Consider the following 13,117-nt stretch of genomic DNA (forward strand, 5'->3'; position numbering starts at 1 on the left):
TCCTGCTGCTTTTCTTCCTTACATGAAGTAACTTGAGGACCATCCTTTACTTTTATGTTGGGGGGGAGGCAGAAGTCTATTATCTTTTTTTCCCCTTTCTCTGTTCATATTCTACACATTATGCACACACACAAGACCACATCTCAACTGGACATTGGGCAGAGACACTGCCTTGCGTATTTTTGCAGGTCTTGAGTAGCATCCTTGTAACTCACGTAAAGGTAAGTAAATACTGCTTTGAAGCCTGAACAAGTCTGTCTGCTTATGATGTTTTTCGGTTCACTCCATCTAAGTAGTTTTATAATGCAGTTATGGAACTTGAGATGAAAACTGACATTTCAGTTACAAACCACGTGACCTCTGGTGCCTCATGTTTACTCCTTTGAAGACTAATTCAGAAATTCAGTTCTCACAGCTTTTGTAACCACACTTCAGCCAATTTACATTTTATTTTAAGAAGTAAACCTAGTTATTGAACACTTATATGTAAAGTAACTGATAAGTTTATAAATAGTATTTGAGATTTTCTAGTTACAGTTTTGAAACACTGAGGGAACACCAGCTACCCTAAATTGCTGTTGATGAACATAGCACATACCAGGTATATTTTAATGGTCTTTACCCACATTCAAATGGTTAAATGGTTGTAATTTTTCTCTGTATTATTTTTGCTGCGTATTAGGCCCTTTGCCTTTTTTATAGTAAACTCCCTTAAGGTATATATTTTAATTAACTTCCATTTTTAAGTAATCTTTTAAAGAAACTTAACTTTTTTGTCAGAAGCAGTAGTATTTTATACATAACTAAAATTAGTGGAAAGACATAAATGAAACTGCAAGGGCTTATTTTACATGAGGTTTTTCTGACTGTGACAATTACAGGTGTCCATAGAATCATTTCACTTAAAATGTCCTTATTTCCTATAAGGTTTGTTTTTTTCCTAGGAAACAGAAATAACAGGTTTTGAGGCAGAAAGTTGGAGGGTTTTTTTAAGGGAGATTGCTCTTAAGATTTACCGCACTGGACGTTGTACAGATTTAACCACGTCCAGTAGAAAACTGGATTCCTGTAGCTAAATAGTTAAATTGATTCCAAAAGATAATGTGAATACCAGACTTTAGTAACAAATAGAGACCAACCTAGTTCGTGTGATGAAGAACTCTCATATCAATGCAAGGAAGAGCTTCAGATTGCTTTTTTTAAGGTAAGTAGCACTGATATGTGGGAACTCTGCCATTACTAAATGCCCAGATAAATAGTTTGTGTATTTGTGAAAAAAATGTGTCCTGCTTTTCAATGGATAGGTCTGAGCTGTAATCTTCCTGAGAAGCTGCCAATGCACCATCTGCAAAAGTACTCTTCCAGATTTTATTTCTTTAAGAAATCTTTATATGGTGTTCAAAACCTAAAAGTTACAGCATTAGAGAAATTCATGAGAATTGTCTCACTTCAGGTATCTAAAAGTGAGAAGTCTCTAAGTCTGAGCTAGTCTGTCAAGGAAAACAAGTTTATTGGACCAAACATAGTCTGGCTGAGATGCAAATCTTAAAACCAAGCAATTCCCTGTTTAGAAACGTGCATTTCTGAACATTGATTATGAAGGACTTGCAGTCCACGGGAGACAGAGGACTTCCAAATGCAGTATTCCAGAATGCTGCCATGTTCACCAAATCCTTGTTTGCAACTTCGGTGCACAGGGCCTTTTAGGAATTAAGGAAACTTAACCTGATTAACAGAACTGTTCTCTAATACTCTTTCCATCTGCCAGTGTATCATTTCAGGCATAGATTTATTTTATATATGTGCTCTGTACTTGTGAGTTACAAGATTTTGTTAATTCCATGAGATAGTTTTGTTAAGTAGTAGCAAGAAAATCAAGTCACTTTTAAAGACGTACTGGGTGGTAGGAGCATGTAGTGTATTTGCATCTAACTCTACCACCAGGCCCCTTTTCCCAACCTTTTCTGCATTTATTTAAAAAGGGATATTTGGTGCTAGTACTGTGCAGTTGTAAAGAACAGTAATTTTTTTTTTTTTTTCCCGTCAGTTACCACATTAGTCTGTGTTTCTTCACTTCCAAACTTTCCTATGTCTTGGGGATATGAGTTAGGGCTGTACTTGGAAGTGACTTTGTACACCAGAATCTGGTGCCTGATTAATGACACTGTGTTCCATCTTTATGTACCCAGTGTAAATAATGCTTTTAATTAATTTAAAAACTAGAGTGGGAAACAGCTTGATTTGATAAATGAATGTTAAGTAGAAGTAATCTAAAGTTTCAGGCAGCGTTTGAAGTACACATATAAAAGGAAATTAGGTCTGAGTCACATTCCCTTTTAGAAGAGTTGCTTTTACTTTTGTTAGGAAAATTAGTATTAATTTAATATGCAGTGCTCAGCTTCTATATTGCATTTCAGGAGTCATTCTGGCTTCCAAATTTATACAAGTATGTGGATTGTTGAGATTTGTGAACATTGTTCAGAGATCCATGTTACAACAGCAACACTTGTAAGAGAGACTTTTTTCTATATTTTTTGCTTTTAATTGTCAAATAGAAGTCAGCAGCAAATGCAGTTTTATCTGCAGTTTTAAAATAGCAAATGAATCCCAAAGGAGGGGAAGAGGGTAAGCATTTGCAGTATCCCAGTTTCTAAAGTACCCAGTCCTAAGTATACTAACTATTCATTAGTGCTTCAAAGCTTTGAAATTCACCTGATTTATTAGACTTAAATACCTGAAGCAATAATTTACTCAGGTAATTCAGGTATTAAAACTGTTTAAATATCGTGCCTGCTTTTATTGAGAAGAGCAACTAAGAGTGCAGGAGAGTGAGGAGGGTTTATTAGATAAAAGCTCAAAAGGAAGCATTAAATTATTGTTCTTGTGGTAGAACTTGAGAGTAAAAAGCACTTACCACACCAAACCACTAAATTTGTGTTTACATAACTGCAGACAGATGTAGTGTGAGTTTATAGCAAATTATGGTCCTACCTTATTTGGTACCAGTGTTTCACAGAAGTTCTTAATGGGTGGGGTTTGGAAGGGGAAGTGTTTCCTTCAGAGAAAACCACAGTGTTTGTGGTCCTGCTGCTTCCCAGCAGGGAATTATGAAGACACAAAGCTGCCATCTCCTGGAAGTGGGAGTCCTGGCTCTGGTGATACCAACTTCTTTATGTTATCCCCTTCCAGTTTATTTCATCTCTTCTGCAGCTGAACTCAAGAGCGATTCACAAAGGGAATAGGCTGTGCTTGTGTAGTTAAAGATCTTGGACTGTTTGTTCCTGTACACCTCTAAAAAAATAAGGAGACTTTGAGAGTGGAACACAGGGATACTGGGATGCCCCACCAGCAGAAACTGCTGTGTGTATCAAAATGGCAGGATTATAGCATGCATAATTTATGTGTGCATGTCCTTGTGTCTTTATATTTTTTTTCTTTATGTAATAACAGCATGAAGACAGGAAAGAAAGAAACCACTCTACAGAGAGCAGGGGGAGAATAGAGTGCACTAAAGGCAGGAGTTATGGCTCAGGAGGTAAAAGTGGTGTAGGGAGCTGTATGTACTGATACGGAGAGTAGAAAATCAGGTCTTGTCTGCACACAGGCTGGTGCCAATTTCACGCTGCTCTTCAGGCAGGATCGTACCAGCTGAAGTTGTGACTGTTGAGTGCAGTGGATGTGGATATACTGCTGCTGGTTTAGCTTAACTTAAAATACATTTTACTTAAACTTTGCTTCTTAAGCCATAGGTATGTTTGCCTGCAAGGACTGATTGTAGGTAAACTGGATTCCTTTGGGTGTGTTTCCCCACAGGGAAAACCAGGCTGTGCCAGGTTCCATACTGTTAAAACTGGACTACTGGCATCTGAATTGACTCCTAGAAAGCCAAAGTGTCTTGCTTAATGCTGCATTCTGCAGTGTAGGCCCATCCTGAGAGGCAGTAAGTATTGAGTTAGTACTAGGGAAATGAAAAGAATTACTGATTTTGTTACTGGCCACTTTCTGGGACGCCTGGCTGCCCTGTATGTAGGTCTGCCCTAAACACTTGAACTAGAGGAGTTTTCAGAAGGGCTGCTGACAGACCAAATAATAATCAGCATACCTGAGATGAGTTTGCCAGAAGTTCTGAGAAATTCACCTTGGAGACCTGGCTTTGGAAGGGTTGTACAGGAGTATAACCTGGCAGCTCCAGTGCTGAACTCCCGTCGTGAGACTGGCAGGAGCTGTGCTGGCCCGGGGCTGGCACAAGGCTTGAGCCCTGCCTGTGGAGTGAGGCAGACCATAGTGGTGCTGAAGCCAACGTCCCCTGGGACCCAGCCAGTTAAAAGGAGCAGTGGGATCCTTGGGGAGTCATTTTCATCTCCTGCCTGTGAACTACTGGAGCTCCCCTTCTCTGCCCTACAAGGTATGTTACACGTGCCCTGTGGCTGGCAGCCACGTGAAGATTTTTGCCATCTCTTTAAGTTAGGAAAGCTGGTCCCTGCTCCTGGCATGTGCCTCTCAAGCACCCAGCATGCCTGAGGCACTCGGAGACAGCAAGCCAGCACTCCTGCTGTCAGGGGTGCTTGGATTCAGTGTGAGAACCATTGCTGAGGGGAAGGGTTGGGGGCAGAAACCTGGTACCACTTCCAGAGGCACTGTGCATATGAGGGTGGTTTATCTCATCATCAACACTGAAAGTGATGAAAGTTTGATTAAAAACACTCACCACCCTCTTGCTGTTTTGCTTTCTTTTACTAATTTTGCTTAAGTTCTTTGAAATTCCTTACTTGACTGCATAGCCAGTGAAAAAGTTCTTTGCTAGTCCCCAAATAAAAGGGATTTTTTTGAGGTGATCACTTGCACTTTGAGTCAAGTTTGCTGCTGATTCGCTGTGTCTGATCTGTGCTGAACTTGGAACCTGAAGATGGCCTGTCCCTGCAAGGAGTGATGATGCCAATCCATGAACAGTTTGGAAAATAAGAAGCCCTTTTTTTGCTGCAGATAGTGCCTCTCTCCCTCAGGAGGGGGGCAAGAGTGAAGATGCAGTTGTCTAACATAGATCAGATGGATCACTACAGTATCATTTAGATTAAAATAAAGCTTGTATGTCAAAGCTACAGCTGTGCGTCAGCATAGAGCTACAGGTTGCCTTGAACACAAACCACCGCAGAAAAGGCAGGCCTTTGCCTCTGAGTGTCCTAAATTAGAGACAGGTTTATTTTGTGTGCCTGAATGTAGAGGCTTGGCACACAGGCAGCTTAACTGCAGTGCAGATTAGAACTGATGGAGGTTTGCTAAGAGCAGCAGTGGGGCAGGCAGCACATGCCAGACAGTAGTGTTCAATAAAATTTGAAGTGGAAGGAGATGGGGCAGGTAACAGTGAAAATTAACACTGAAACCGATTTAAGAGCAGCTCAACACGGGTGAATTAGAGCTGGCACTAAGTTATCTTTGAAGGAAGTGACAAAAAGGAGGTGTGAGGAGGGAGCAGTCGAACAGCCGCGGAGCTGCAGCGGTTCCAGAGCTCACCTGCACAGCTGCCGGCAGCGGTGCTCGGTGCCACCAGAGGGGGCTTCGGGGCACCCAGCGGCGGTGAGCAGTGCCCGAGGCACAGATGTCAGGCGGCCCAGCACGGGACTGGGCACAGCTGGCTCGGAACTGGTAAGTAGCTTCCCGTTGCGGAGTGCTTTTAAGACTGACAGCTAAAGCACCTGCTCACATGTGTCTTTTACTCAGGTTTTTCAGTTCCAAAGGGTTTCACCTCGCAAGAACGTGTGGATTAAAGTTCGGTATTGGCCACTGCGTCGGGGCAGGGGGGTTCGTTCAGTTCTGCTCTGTTCCGGTTATTCATGTCACAAGTCACACAGGAGGGGGTCGTGGCACAGCTGCGTTGGAAAAGTCCTCTTGGTTCCACCAGTTCTGAGGTTGGGAAATCCTGCCTGTCTTCTGCTTCAACAATTTTCCAGAGGGGAAATGCAGTTATTAAATTCTCAGCTACTGGCAAAGAGGGGTGAGGTGTTTCCCTTGTAGGCCAGAAGCCTGTGCTGCCCTGTGTGCCAGAGCAGGCTGCCCTCGCCTTGCCCCCGCTTGGAGCAGAGAAGCTGCAGTGTGCTGGGACGACGGCGCAGGGACAGCCACCGCAGCCACCTGCGGCTGAGCCCGAGGAGCTGCGGGACCGAGCGGAACTTCGAGGCCAAGGTCACAGCCCAAGTTGTGTGTGACACCCAAAATGCTGGCAGGGCAGCTCCTGCATAGGTGACTGGCTCTGCTGGGCTGGGCACACCTGTGTTCCTGTCAGCTGGGTCAGCTGCTCTAAGGGCCAGTGCTGGTGCCTCTGTAGAGGTCAGCTCTTGTCACAGTAGGGAATTGCTCAGCTCTGCCCAGCTTTTGCACTGGTTGTGTAAATAGTTTCTAAGAGGTATTTTTGGGTTTGTAACAACTGCAGTGCTGTGCTACTGAATTTTCTTCCCTCTAAAGACATAAAAATCTAAAGAGTCATAAAAGTGATCCAGTTTTGACCAGGTGGATCACAACGGCTGTTCTCTCTTTAGGTTGCATTCATATTGTGGAAGTTTACAGATTTATTGTTACAGAAAAATGGTAATTACCAGCTTTCTTACTGTTGGTGCCACAGAAATCCATAGGCCGTGCATAAGACTGAAAGTTAGCTGGGATTTTGGTTTTTTCCCTAAAACTCTATTGTAGTGACAGAGAAGTCTGGAAAGGAGCAGTAAACCCCAGACAGGCTTGACCTGCCTCTGTATTGGGCAGTGTCCCCTCAAGTGCTGGTTCCTGATGTCCTGCTCCCTTGGGCCTATGCTCCCACTGCAGAAAGTTCTGTGCAAGCTGGACACGACGCAGCCATCGTCTCCTCACACACTGCCTGGAGGAATTTCATCCTGGGGAAAAAAAGTAGATTGATGTAGGTGGAAGAGAACATGGGGGAACATTAAGATACTAGACTCCAGAGACAATAGTGCTGGTGTATGAACAACCATATGCCAAAATCTTAATTCTGTAGAGAAACTTAGAGTAGTCTACATGGCTGCAAGATGTATTTCACAGAAGTCTTTTAATGTCCTGTAAGAGGAACTGTGATGCTTTTTTTTAATTTAGAAAACCACCAAAAAAAAAGGCTTTACTGGAGTCATTGCAAAATGGGCTCTTCAGGTACAACTGCCTGTGGTTTATTCACAGCATTTAAAAGTTTTAACATCATCTAGAGCCAGAAATTGAAGTTCTTTCAAAGAACTGTGATTTGACTTATTTAAAAATTATACAGAGAAAAGTAATAGCACATTTATTATGGTATTTAAAAATTGGAAAAAGTAGAGAATAGTTTCAGCAAAACAGCTCATCACAAATGAGAATTTAAATAGAAATCAAGATTAGTTTTTGAAGTGGCTTTCAAAAGCTATTACTCCAAAGAAGGACTGGGGGGAGGGAAAGGGGAAAGAACCAGAATAGACTTGAATGGTATACAGAAATATTCTAGAAAGAGCAGAGAAGAAACAAAGTTTCCATTGGGTAATGTACATGCTGGTGGTGTAAAACCCAACCTCTGTGTGTTGGTGGACTGTGATCCAAGTACCGCCTGCAAATCCTTCATGTAAAGTTAACAGCCCTACACTGTGGAAATCCTGCTTAAATTGGGCCTCCACAATGGCCTGGCAGTGTTGAGACACCGTGTTGAGATGTTTACAAGTACCTGGAACCGTCGGGCTCATCTGTCCCAGCAGATGCTGTGGCAGTTCTGTCCTGCTCTGCATGCAGAAGCCTCGTTCATGGCCGTGTGTCGTCATGTCAAGTGTAGCTGCACAGGGAATTTCCTCAGGGGAGTGGTTCTGTGTCTGTCAACATCTGGTGGGAGAGATTCCAGGTCTGTGTGTAGTGAGCACACCATAGTAATGCTGTGTGTTAAGCCTGGGAGCAATGCATGGTTTTCTGCCAGAGGATTCGTTGGGTTTCACCCTGGGAATGCATTGGCTCATTAGTTGCAGCTGCACCTCAGTCTCTTTAGCCCATGCCTCCCTCCACTCAGTAAGGATCCTGTTCCTGTCCTAACAAATGGCCCACGGGACAAAATGGGGCAAATAGGAATTACTGTTCGTTGGTTTAAATAGTGTTTCTGACATCAAGCCAAGGAGGTTCACCTGGGTGTTAAAAGTGCTGAGTAGAACCACCAAATGCCTTACTCTGAACTGCTGGTGGTGAAACTCCATGTTAATCTCTTAAGTGGGGTAGGCTGATGTTCAGTGCTTGTCTCATCCTTTTATTTTAAATTTGGTTTAGGGCATTTATTATAGGTCCACTGGAGCTACTGCTGAAAAGGACCAAACCTACCATGGTGCAAAACACAGTGGCCAGTGTGTGCAGTAGCATTGGCTGTGCCTTCTCCTCATGCTGCCCATAGACTGTATGGCTAAGCACTTGGAAATCATGGGCTGAGGGAATACCTGCTCCATGATCTGTCTCATCCATTTGCTGTGCAACTCTGGCATCTGTTCAGAAGTAAAACTCTGTATGTGTTGGCATACTTCTCTCAGAAAAGAGTACATGATGCTGTTAGCACTTCCAAACATACATCTGCCATGTTCCCATACCTGTTAGGAGGTGCTGTCACCTTTGGGGTGTGCTCATGTGGATAGATCAATAGGAGAGTGAGCTGCCACCCCAAGAGACGGCCCTGCTCCTTTCCCACCCTCCACTGGGTGCTCCTGGGCATTGGATCCAAGACCCCTGTAATGCTAAGTGAGTTGCTTTAGCTGAATTATGGGGTAGCACATTGACACTAAAACCCAAAACTTGATAGGACAGAAATTCTGGTTTCTCATTGTCCAAACAGGATAAGAGGTTGTTTTTTTTTTTTTAGATTAGCTTCATGTACAGCTGTCACAGGTTATTTGTACACAATCTTAGTATTCTGGATTCTTTATCAAAACCTACACATGACTGATTGGACAGTGTCAGTTTGAACAGGACCTTGGTAGCTCTGGAGAACTGAAGGAGTCACTTCTGGCTGCGTTAGTACATAGAGAATCTGTGCCATCCATGTCTGATCAACAAGTCCTGCTCAGGAGACGTAATTGGTATAAAGTGGCATTGTAGTTTGAAACTGTCAGGTGCGCGTGATACTTGGGAACTATTTGCGTGTTTTCCACTGGCTAAAGAAGGACAGAATTACACACCTTTAGAATAGTCATGATGTCAACTGGCAGGTTAAAGGATGCCTCTGTGTGTCCTTGGACCTTACAGACTCTGCTGACCTTCAAGCCAGGAACGTCAATCTAGCTTCGTACTCTAGTAGCTTTTATTTATTTATTTATTTATTTATTTTACAACTCAATATTCTTGCTGTGATACAGCTGTTCCTAACAGGTGTTTGGTGTGGGGATAGTTTTTACATATGCATAACATCTGAGCGACACAAAACACCTTGGTTCTGCTATTTTTAGTTTTATCAATGTAGTGTTTGTTAACTGCTTTGAACTAATCGTTAAATAGATAGTGGATAGAGGATTAAGAACAAATTTACAGTCGTACTTCTGCTGTAAACCACAAAGAACGAAATGTCATGGTGCTGAGGACTGAATTTTGCTGTCATCGCTCTGCAAGCCAAGCTGTGCTGTCCTGCCTTCCCGTGGCAGGTCACAGAGTGTGCTGCTGTCCTCCTGCCTGAAAAGGTACCATTCTGTGCAGAAGATCAAATAAACCAGGAAAAAGAGAATGGGAGTAATTCCTGTAGCGTTACCAGTGTGCACGTTTTGAATATTCACCATCTCTCTGCTCAGGACTGAGCTCAAAATAGGTTGGCTGGTTACATCTCAGGCTCTGGGGACCCAACTTGACCAAATCAACCATATCAGCAATAGTGCCTTATCTATAAGGAGTAATAGTTCCTTCCTGCCTCCTGGAGTTTCCAGAGTCCTGACAACTGGAATAGAGTTAGCAGGGTAGGGTAGAGGTGGGACATAGGGAGAGACACTGTTGGTCACACAGGAGGTGTCCCTCAGTCAGACAGGAATCAAGGCTAGTCTAGGGAAAACTCTGGGTAGTAACTGTAATTCATTTATAGCAAAATCATCACAGCCCGTGAAACGATTTAAAGTCATTTGACAGCAGGTTCTGTTTTACACTTCAAATAGTTAAATCTGACTCAGAAAAAATCCTCAGTTGTAAAATACTTCCAGGAGAAAATTCAGGACAAAGATAGTGTTTCTGGATCTTCTGGCTTCTTGTGTTCCAGCAGAAGTTGAGCACACACTCTTGCACTTCACCTTACAAAAGGTAAGGTGTTTATTGGCTCGTCTCCCACCGGTGTCCGTGGGTGCTGCCAACGCCGAGGGCCAGTTACAGGGGGGTGAGGAGGGGCTTTGCTGGAAGCACGTGCTGGTGTCCAGGGGAGTGCTGATTTCCACTAGGCATGCAGAAACTTGCAAGGCCATTTCTTCACGAGATAAGGGAGTATCATTTGTCCCTTAAGAATTCCAAATCTTCCCCAATTTGAGGGATGATTCCATTGGGAATTTATGCTGATGTGTGGGGTGTTTTGAACCAGACTCCCCCCAGGAGGAGTTGTCCCTATCAAGTCCATCTCAGGACAGATCGATGGAACAGTTTAGACCTTTTCCAGTGATTTCTGCTCTCATCAGAGCAGTCCTGGAAGGTGAAGAGGGACCAGTTGGTCCTTGGTAAAGTTACTGGAACTCCTGGATATTGCTCAGGAAGTGTCCTGCACCTTGCACCTAGGGCTTGTGGGCTAATTCATCTACAAACATTTGGCAAGGTTTGAAACAACTCTGTTTTAGGAGTTGTTTTTTGGTAGTTTCTCTCAGGACCCATCCTCATTTGAGCTCTCAGGATCCATGTGCTGGTGTTTGCCCACTGTAACTTTGATGTCTTGGAAATGATGTTCTGTTGGAGCAAGATGTGTGTGGTTTTGGGTGTGGCTTTTTTTTGCTGGGTTGAATTGTTCCTGTCAGTGCCAGAAGGTGGTATAGATGAAATGCGGTTTAAAAACATACTTGCTTGTAAAATCCTGTGCAAGTATATCTTCAACAGGTGCGAAAACAGGAGCTTTTACTTAGACTTTGTTAATATTCTTGTATATGATGTATATCAATTATTGTAGTAGCATTAGAATTTTAAATGGAAAACTGAGTATTATGAATGAAATAGTTTGAGAATGGTGAGAGTTAGATGGCTACAGCCTGAGTAGCAGTGTTAATGTTTAAATATTCTTTAAATCTAGACTTCAGCTAAGAACTGAATAGATTTATTAAACTTCAGTAATACTCAGCTTAGGGTAGTATTAGTACAGTTTCAAATTCATGGACTTTGTTGTCAGGTCAACCTCTGTAATTAATTGGTTCTGTAAAGTGCTATGAGAATTTGTTTAATTGTAGAGTATTGTATTGCCTTATTTTTATGTGTGAGAATCTGGGTTGGTTTTGAAGCTTAACCATGAAATCCCACTTAGGAATCTTTGAAGGTGGTGCCTTTTTTCCCCCCCCATTTTTCTTATGAACAAATTTTTCAACAAATCAATCATGGCATGGTTTTTAAAATCACTTTTAAGAAGGCAAGTGAGAGTAAATAGCTTGAACTGCCTGCTTGGTAGTTATTCACTGGATATGATATTTCACAGACTTTTCCTTATAGGTTGGTATTTGGTCTTCATGAACAGGAAGTTATAAAGCTAAGCCTTTAATATTGTATTTTCTTCTTTGTTTTAACAGCTCAAAGGGAAGAGAAAAGGAACGAAGATCGAGCAGAGTCTGCATCGGCACCGAAGAAGACTGTGGTATCTATCATGGAGAAACAGTCCTCTTCTCTCACCAAAAATCTGCCTTCAAAGAAGTCCCCATCCTACTCCAACACGTCACTAACTAAACCACCACTGAAACCTGCTGGAAGTTTCAAAGGTGTCATTCCCAAGAAACCTTGGCCTTCATCAGGCAGTGTTCCTTCCAAACAGTCACCTCTCTCTCATGGCTCATCAGTTGCCAAGAAAGCAGCTCTGTCTTCCAGTTTGAGTGGAGGACTCAAAAAGCCTTCACTGTCTTCCATGTCAGCTGCAGCTGGAAGTAGTCAAGCAAAAGCATCAGTCAGTTCTGCCCAGTCACAGCCCAACTCTCAGATTCGACAAAACATTCGACGATCCCTGAAAGAAATTTTATGGAAGAGGTGGGAATTCAAAACACTTACTTTATATAGGAAACTACATCTACAACTAGCATGCAGAGTCTAGTTTGTCTTGATAAGGAATTTTGAGAGATTGAATTTATGCAACAAATTACTACAGGTGCAGTCGGCATTTCAGGTTTATATTTGAAATAAAAAATCCTGATAGAAAATAAGTGTGCATGTGATAAAGCCTTTAGAAAAAGAAATCTCACTATTCCATTTATATTGAGACAATTGCAGTTGAAGGATTAAATCACAGCATAGAAACTTCTATAATGTAGGTGCTCTGAGTTTTAAAGTCTAGAGATGGCAGTGTTGGAGATGCAGAGTTGTAGGGAACATAGTACAGGAAATACCATAGTGAAAGGTTAAAGCTCACTGAAGGAGAGATTCCCTCCTCTCCCAACATAAAAATCAACAAGAAATTCTGGTCAATGGGCAACTATCACTTATGAAAGGAAAAATAAAAGCCCCAAACACACAAAAAATGCAGATTTCCCCCTAATGATTATTAAAGATAATGTGAACCATCAAGACTTACATGGAGCACTGCCCTTTGGTATTGTCTCTGAACTGGAAATCCTGGTCACAGTGGGGAATCAAGGACTGAATGTCAAGCACTTGGGCTCCCTGTGTCACTCCTGGCAGAGAAACTCCTGATGTCAGTGCCATGAGCAAGAGTAAAGGCAGACTTGGTCTCCCAAAGCTGTGTCGTCCATGGCCATCTGCAGGCAGTAATTAAAGTTTGCCCGAATTCAAGTCCTGTGATGGACTTTGGCTTTGAGGTGTCATTTAAAGGAGTCTTGAGCCCTTCCTGGGTGAGGAGCAGCTGAGGTCAGCTCTGAAAAATTACTTTGTGACTGTGCCTGACCATTCACAGCTGACCTAACCACACATTCCTGTTCTTGTTTTCAACAGAGTCAATGACAGCGATGACCTGGTCATGACA

The 13,117-nt window shown here is 42.6% G+C and overlaps 1 protein-coding gene across 1 annotated transcript in view; it reads left to right on the forward strand.

The window, feature by feature from the left end:
- Positions 1–13,117, forward strand: part of DIDO1 (death inducer-obliterator 1) — a 37,669-nt gene that overhangs the window by 7,183 nt on the left and 17,369 nt on the right. Inside the window, 2 exon segments of the mRNA XM_017734320.1 lie at positions 11,721–12,168; positions 13,087–13,115. Coding sequence (XP_017589809.1) covers positions 11,721–12,168; positions 13,087–13,115 — 477 coding nt within the window.

This window comes from Corvus brachyrhynchos, unplaced genomic scaffold (genome assembly GCF_000691975.1).
Source record: "Corvus brachyrhynchos isolate BGI_N302 unplaced genomic scaffold, ASM69197v1 scaffold10, whole genome shotgun sequence".
Classification (NCBI taxonomy): Eukaryota; Metazoa; Chordata; class Aves; order Passeriformes; family Corvidae; genus Corvus; species Corvus brachyrhynchos.